At 44.5% G+C, this 8002-nt stretch overlaps 1 protein-coding gene across 1 annotated transcript; it reads right to left on the bottom strand.

Moving 5' to 3' along the window:
- Positions 1-1599: 1599 nt before the first annotated feature.
- LOC142584341 (uncharacterized) lies at positions 1600-7601 on the bottom strand. The gene is made up of 3 exons (XM_075694498.1): positions 6772-7601; positions 4312-4352; positions 1600-2849 (listed from the first exon to the last, which is right to left on the bottom strand). The coding sequence occupies exons 1-3, from the start codon at positions 6816-6818 to the stop codon at positions 2587-2589; spliced, it is 351 nt and encodes a 116-aa protein (XP_075550613.1). The 5' UTR covers positions 6819-7601; the 3' UTR covers positions 1600-2586.
- Positions 7602-8002: the final 401 nt, after the last annotated feature.

Raw genomic sequence — 8002 nt, 5'->3', positions numbered from 1 at the left:
TGGTCTAGTTGAAAATGCCGAGCAATGATCATATTGTCACGCTGCGCGGCACAGCCGAAGGAAGAGAAAGTAGAGGGGCGCGCGAGGAGCTGGCCACTGTTTGTTGGCCATGGATGACTATTTTGTCCCTTGCTCTACGCTAACCATCTATCACCTTGTAAATAAACTCATCCCATCCGTTACAATACGTAGGATGAATATGGTTTGGCAGACCCATCATTATACACGGGCACAGTCAGGGTAAGTTTCTTGAGGCCAATGGAAGGAACAGATGACTTTATTATAATTCTAGGCATCTGCAATGTTTAAACAAAGGTTTATGCAGGACCCGCAGAGGTGTTCTCGGTGTGCAGGCGGGAATCTTGACGGTAGGACAATCTGATGGCACGATATAGTTCCCATGCTAAAGCTAACATTCAATGTGATGGGACATTTCCAAGTTGCTGTATCAGTTCTTGCAAATGGAAACAACTTTTCTCAACTGACTTTCATATGTTCCCCATTTAGCTCAGAAGGCCTTCACTTCACTTCACTTTATTTCCTTAAAGACCCCACAAGGGGGTGTTACATAAGGGGTGGGTTGTACAGAGATGTTACTAATTCCACAGCTTATTAACAAGACAGGTACATGGATACACTTTGAATAAATCGTGATGCACAGGTGATTGAAACAATGTCGTGGGGAAGGCCATTCCATTCTGAAGCTGCACGGCAAAAAAATGATGCAGTAAAAGTTGTGGTGCCAGAACGGGATCGGGTGACTTGAAGCGGATGGCTCGTGTGGGGGGAAGTGCGCGTGGCAGGAGCGATGTGAGGTTGATGGCTGAAAGAACTGTGATAAAACTTGTGGTAAAGTGATAGTGTGGCGATCCTGCGGAGAGACCAAAGAGTGGGCAGACCAGATTCATATTTAAGGGATGACACGCTGATATCGTATGAATAAGAAGAATTAATGAAGCGAGCAGCACGATTTTGCACTGCTTCGATAGCATTGATCAAATAAATTTGGTGAGGGCTCCAGATTGGTGATGCGTACTCAAGTTTGGGCTGAATTAGCGATTGGTAAGCCAAAAGTCTTACGTGGTAGGGTGAGTGACGCAGATGACGTTTTAGAAATCCTAATGATCGGTTAGCCGATGAAATGATATTCGTGACATGGGTGTGCCAGGAAAGATCAGGGGTTAGTGTTACACCAAGGTATGTATAGGATTCACTCGTTTCAACTGGTATGTTAGCAATTTCAAAAGTAAATCGAAGCGGGTTTTTGGGACGGTGGAAGGAAACTAATTTACATTTGTTAGGATTAAGCGTCATTAGCCAGCGGTTACACCATTCGAACACATTATTAAGATCATTCTGTAGGGCTATCTGGTGAGATGTGTTAGTTATGTTGCAGTCGTCAGTGAACATGCGGATCTTACATAATGAATTGTTAGGCAAGTCGTTGATATATATTAGAAATAAAAGCGGGCCGAGGACAGATCTCTGCAGCACACCGGACATTACAAGGAGTGAGTTAAGACTTGACATTGTTAAGGGAAACAAACAGAGTGGTTAGTCAGAAATTCGGCAATCTAGTTTAGAATGTCGGGTGGCAGGTTTAGTTCGGAGAGCTTCATTAGTAGACGCTTGTGTAGTATTTTGTCAAAAGCCTTGGCGAAGTCAAGAAAAATAGCATCTGTTTGTAGGTTAGTGTTGGGGTTAGCATGCAAGTCGTGAAGAAAAAGGGCTGGTTGGGATTCGCATGAGGCGCCTTCTCGAAATCCATGTTGAGAGGGATTAAAAAAGCTGTTAAGATCAAGGAACTGCATGATCTGAGAGTATATGATATGCATGATATGCTCCACGAGTTTGCAGCACACACTGGTTAGAGATACGGGGCGGTAATTTAGCGGACAGTCTCTGCTGCCTGCTTTGTGAACTGGAATGACCTTCCCACACTTCCAGTCGTGAGAATTCCTGAGGAGAGTTACTGGGAAAACAGCAATAGTAAAAATTCGGCGGATATGTGCCTAGTGTTTTTTAAGAGCTTGGAATTTATTTTGTCCCTACCAGTAGAAGATGACAACTTCATTTTTTCAATTAAGGACAGGATACCTGAGAAACTAATGCTTAATTATAGGTGGCATTTCAGGTAAACCAACAGAAAACTGCTCTGTTTCACTATGGTTAGGTTCATTCGTAAAGACAGATGAAACGGTTATATTAAATATGCCAGCCATACCTGGCATTTTCACCTTGGAATGTCTGGTCACATAGCTGCAGTAGGTTCTGTTTCCAGCTGGAAAATTATTTCCAGCCAGTTATTGGGAGCCCCAGTAGAGAAAGTTCTATTACCACCCAGAAACACAATTTAAAAATATTGTTTTGGGCAGGAGCAAAGTCAATTTCCATCTGGAAAATTTGATTTCTAGCTGTCCATCGAAAGGTTCCGACTGAAATGCTATTTCCAGCTGAAAATCCCCTACCTCTATTCATGTAAATTAGTTCATTAATTGATTTGTACAAGTTCTTTATGCATTTTTGACATGTATTTATATATCGAATTCTGCCTATAATAAACTATTTCGCGATCATCCAGCTGTTTCATGTATCGAGCTTCGACTGTAGTCGATGTTGACGATGTCCCTCTTCTGGAGAACTTGGCTGAGTTTGCTCAGGACCGTCCTGCCGTCCCTGTAGAAGCAGTCCACAGTGACCGTCACTTCCCGGATAGTCTGCCCCTCTCTGGCTTCCACCATGGCGGAAGAGACAAAGACTTGCATCACTGTGCCCTTCCTGCCCGAGAAGAGATAGACTGTAGGCTCCAGGGTGGGCCCAGCAGCAGTGGATTTCCCGCTCATGGTAGCCTGCAAAACATGTGTTTGGATTTTGGCGTACATGGAGCAGGAACTGTAAAACGATATTAACCATTAAGAAAAACAATCAGTTTTAAATGACAGCTTTCTTTGCCGCTTTCTTCCTTGCTGCAGATGCTTTCTTGCCAGGTAGACAACTTGGGTCACTAAATATATGCCATGGGGTATGTTGCCCATTCTTTGCCTATCCCCCAGAATGCACATGCGCCACTGAGACGCATGGGGCACAGAAGCCTTAAATGTATTTACATATCTATCATATTCCTCTGTGCATAAAATTCTCACCAACACACACTTTAACATAAAGAGGCATTTGACAGGCATTGAGGCTGTGTGCGTGTCCTTCACTACAGCTACTTCGCCAACTCAAACAAGCTTTGCGACATTTAGGTTCAAACATTGGATTGGATCTGAAAATATTCTTTCAAGCCGAACATGTATGTTCACCTTTCCTCTGTAACGCTCCTTTATGCGGTCCCACCAGTCCGCCTCGCCTCTGCTATGCTGGCATGCTGTGCTACCAAGGTTCACTGTTCTGCCGAACCACTGGCATAGCGGGATGTGACGCGGCTCCATTAACCTTGCTATATTTCCGTTTCTGTATTAACTTCAAGGCCATCCTCCTACTTGCCATCCCATTAGTTTATTGTGGCAGTTTCTAGCTTCCCTGGCTCAGCCTTCACGGCCTTGATATATTTTGCCGTGCACAAATCAGAGTTCTTTTAAAGTGAAGCTTTCTTTTTTTAATGTTTCCCCTCATGGTGCGTGGTTCAGAGCATGCGTACATGGAAGGAGCATGGCAGAGAGGTAAGAAGATGCTAGAAACTCGTTTGGACCTTTGCACCGGTCGAACATGCACAATGCCATCTGGAGCTCCCTGGGCGTCAATCGCCACATTAGCCTCTTCACAGCTACAATTATCCGTGCCTGCCCGTAAAACCACTGCAGAAATGGCAGCGCTTACCTTTCTACTACACCCACATTCAGAGGGAAGCTAGAGAGAATGGTAGAGAGGAGGGGGAAAGAAGGCAGAGAATGGGTAGATCTGATGCAATGGCAAAACGAGTGAACATCAGCCTTGCTGCTCTTCGCTCGCAGTTCTCATACAAAGAGGAAGGGAGGGGGAGAGGATACGCAAAAGGTGACGTGAGAAGGCAAGGAAACGTTGCTACTCGAGACACGGTAGCGGTTGGGAGGAAACTAGATAAACTTAAGTTCTAGGTACGGTGACATGACAAACCCCTCCAGACCGCCACTAGCCCCTCCTCTGGCTTTCACATTCAAGCTTTCCCTTTCATCCATGTCCTTCTTTTGGAGCCCACCTCCTGAATCTTTCTGCTCCGTGGGAAAGGAGAGGGGTTCGTCAGAAATATTCGGAGGAGGGGGGTTGACTCCCTAAACTGTTTCTTGCCCACTCCCAGGTTACACCAATTACCTGTCCTATATCACTTACATTGCAGGTGGCAGGACCCGTGGGTAATGATGAGCCAGTTACTGAAATACAACATAAAAAAATATTAGCAACTGCATGAGTACAGGCTAAGAGGTACGCTTCTTTGCGTGGACACCATATCCTCCTCAGACCAAAAGGCAACTGAGCTGTTTAACTGCTTTACAAGTTCAGTTCTTATTACCGACTGCTATGTTACCAATGTGAAAAACCCATACTCCAGTTAGGACGCTGATGGCAGAATCTCCATGAAGACGGAGAAAGTAACTGTCAATTCATGTTCTTGTCGCATAAAGCAGCTTTGCTCTCTTAAGGAATGATGAACACTTAACATCATGGCTTCTTCGCTTGTCAACTCGAGGTATTCAAAACATTCTGCAAGGCTGCTTTTTGTCATCTGTGCCTACGCAATGGTCTAGATCAAGTTAGTACCAATCTTTACGAAAGCGGGCAGCAGAAATGAGCTTAAACCACTTCCACATAGTTCCACAAGCACCAGACATTATATCCTGGAAGAATATTCTACATAATCTCTTCCAAGAATTTTGAGGAGTATAAGAGACAATGTGCATTTCAAACTACAAGGGATCTCACGAGGATATCGAAAATCGCGTCATTCGTATTATTCACAATCAATCCTACACTGTCTGTATGTCACTATACTATACAGAACCTTGTATCTTCATAACGAATTTACCAAGGATTCTGATTATGAAAAGAATGTGGACCAGTCACTCAACACTAGAGGTTAGCACTCCTTGGGGCTTGTCTTGTCCGAAACAAATAAACGCAATCTACCTTGCTTGGCTTTTTTTTTTTTTAATGTTGTGTGCCTTCTACTTTCAGGTCACGAATGTCAATGCCTACTAACAAGTGATAGTATGCTTGAAAGGATAGTGAGCACAGTGTTTGACAAGACGAAATGCATGTAGGATGGATGAGGATTCTTGCTTGCGGACAAGATAAGTACCAGAGGATAGTGAATGGAATGATTTGTATTGATTCACAGTTATTAAAGTGTAATATACGAAGGTGAAGGGGAGACACGAAGTAACAGGACAGTGTACTGAATATCAAGGGACATTTCTTCATTGGAACAAGCATTTTATATTGATGCAGGTGTGTTTTGTTAGATGGTGGCATGATGGCGTGTCATTATGGTGAGCATGTGCGAGAAGAAGCTTGGTACCTCAATAAAACGCTTATAATAAGCTCTCAATAAAAGCTCTCAATAACGCTCTCAATAAAAGCCCCAGAGAGCATACATTCTTTTTATGCACTGCTACAATATGTCACATGTGAAAATTTACGCCATGTTCACCATCTTCCTTGTCAGCCTGTCCTTTTCCAAGCGAATTTGCCAACGGCCATTTGGAGCAACTGGGTCCTGGAGGCAGACTGCTACTGCCTCCAGGACTATCCATGTTTCAAAAATCTGAGTCATGATATCTCGAGGTCGATTTGCCTTCCGAGAAAAAAGCTGAATTGTCATCGCAACATAAGGACTCTCATTTTCAAACTGGTATGGAGATATTTCTCTCTTCCTAATTGTTTCACTCAAATAAATTCTGTCTCTCAGATTCACAGCTGACCTCGAGATTAACCACACAGATTTCGGTGAAAGATGTTTAAATACAGGAGAAAAGACAACAAAACGTTAGGGTTGTATTACAGCACCCTCCACCAGAGGAGCTACCCCACAGGCCTCATACAACACAGCTAAAGATGTCTGATGACTAGAGTTCATCCAGACACGTCACCTGAATATACATGGTGTGAAGGACAAAGGTACAACCTGTGGAGGAAAGTCTAGGCATTTTCATGTCAAATGCTAATGACAGAAACGAAATGTGTTTGTTCGCTATGCTGCATTCACACTTAGCAGGCAACACTGTGGCTGCCATGCAAGTAGTGCAGCTATAAGAATTTCACTCAGTGTTTTTTTCGAGTAACATTCTCATTTGTGACGCTTTCTATGGAATAACCTACTTCACATCAGAACTGCAAGATGTGGCCATAAGGTTATCAGTGCACCCTTGTGCTTCAAACATGTCTCATACTATGCTTGGTTGCAAGCGTAAGTACAAGCTGTGGGCTGTGGCCACTGGTCGCAGAAACGTGCCACTTCGTATGTCCGGTGCTAAAGAGGTTCCGGTTTTTGATGCCTCCCATGTCACATAGTGACATCATATATTGCAACATAAAAGTATGAGGCCTGATGTTACATTGAATTAAGAGATACTGTACATTCTCTTTCGTATGTTAGGAACTATTTCTTACTCCCAATTAGAGCAGTAAAGTCACTGCAGCCTTCATAGTGTTCGCCTGCTATGTGTGACATATGCTCTGTTGCGCTTGGCATTCAGTCGTGGTTTGTGAAACTTGACTAGATTCACTTTGGATTACTCAAAATGGAGACAGAAATGCAGTTTGAATAAACCATTAAACCGTTCCACAACTTACGCTAGTTCACCAAGTTTGCTCGGCGCTGCAGGGATGTCTTCCTGCATCGTACTGGCCTTCAGCAGCAGGCAAATCTCTGCGAGCCTTGTTTGGTGCACGTTTAAAGCCCTTCCTGCCACATGAGGCGGTAGCACACCTCCTCCCGCCGCCAACCGTACTGACCATGTAGTCAATACGAATGATGTAGTTTTCTCGGAGGATATTCTTTAAATGACCTATGTGGGGCACATGGTTTCTGCAGAATATGAACTGCACGTTCCTGCATCCCTCAGGCTCCTGCATTTCGCACAGTGTGCTGTTGTCGTTCACGGCCTTGAGTATTCTCTTGCTCTGCAGGTAAACCATGACCGAATGGTCAATGTCAGCTGCGGAGCAGAACATGGTAGGCATGTTGAGGATGTCGAGGTCCCCCGCTTCTAGGTCATGAGTGCCAGTTATCATTTCGCTCATGGGGAGAGCGAGGGCGTTGTGAAACGCACTTTCGCTCTGCTCGACTGGTGGGTGCTCGGGTCGTTCAGCAGTCTACATTAGTGTCGCTACCCACATGTCGTGTTCCACTTCGACGTCGTCTACAACCAAATCTAAATCTTCTAGTACAGCACTGTCCTTCAACAACTCACTGAATGACCTGATCTTCCTTCCGTTGCAATATGCCACTGTGTCTGGCACAAGGACCATGACGTTGGGTTCAACAGCGGATACCAGACCCAGACCTTTGGGTCAAGCAGAAGCTTGGCGATGTTGTTGTTGAATACAAAAGCCTTGTCTCTGCTGTCGTTGGCATGGGAAAGTTCGACACTTTGCAATTTGTTGACGGTGGCCCACCACTTGGCGTAACTGGTCGGCTTTGGATTTCACTGGGCATCAAAGTGAACCTTGTCACCTTGTCCCAAACGCTAAACAGGTCATTCAGGCTCTTTTTCGGCTGAAGCAGGGAGATGTCAACGTTATCAATAGACAAGTAGGCACACTCTTTAATGTCTTCACCAAATATTAGATATGTGTGGCTTGGATTGTATCCAGGAAGTCGATTTTCGATGCCGTTGCTACCTTGTTGGTACGCTGCCTGCTTCGGTGCGGGGTTGCTCGTATGAGCCATTTTTCTTACCAGTTCCATATGAGTGACCTGATACTTGGCACTGTGGCCTAGCTGACTTTTTACGGAATCTAATATGACTGCATCGGCTAGCTTGAGCCCCAATTTTGATAGGTCATGGTGCCAATGTTTTCG

The sequence above is a fragment of the Dermacentor variabilis genome, chromosome 1, assembly GCF_050947875.1.
Source record: "Dermacentor variabilis isolate Ectoservices chromosome 1, ASM5094787v1, whole genome shotgun sequence".
NCBI classification, from domain to species: Eukaryota; Metazoa; Arthropoda; class Arachnida; order Ixodida; family Ixodidae; genus Dermacentor; species Dermacentor variabilis.
This window is presented reverse-complemented; position numbering and strand designations above follow the sequence as displayed.

Coding starts and splice junctions, on each gene's coding strand:
- LOC142584341 (XM_075694498.1), bottom strand. CDS start 6,818: ATGCAGGAAGACATCCCTGCAGCGCCGAGCAAACTTGGTGAACTAGC. Junction 4,353..6,771: donor AGCAAACTTGGTGAACTAGC/GTAAGTTGTGGA, acceptor GTTGTATTTCAG/TAACTGGCTCATCATTACCC. Junction 2,850..4,311: donor CGGGTCCTGCCACCTGCAAT/GTAAGTGATATA, acceptor CATGTTTTGCAG/GCTACCATGAGCGGGAAATC.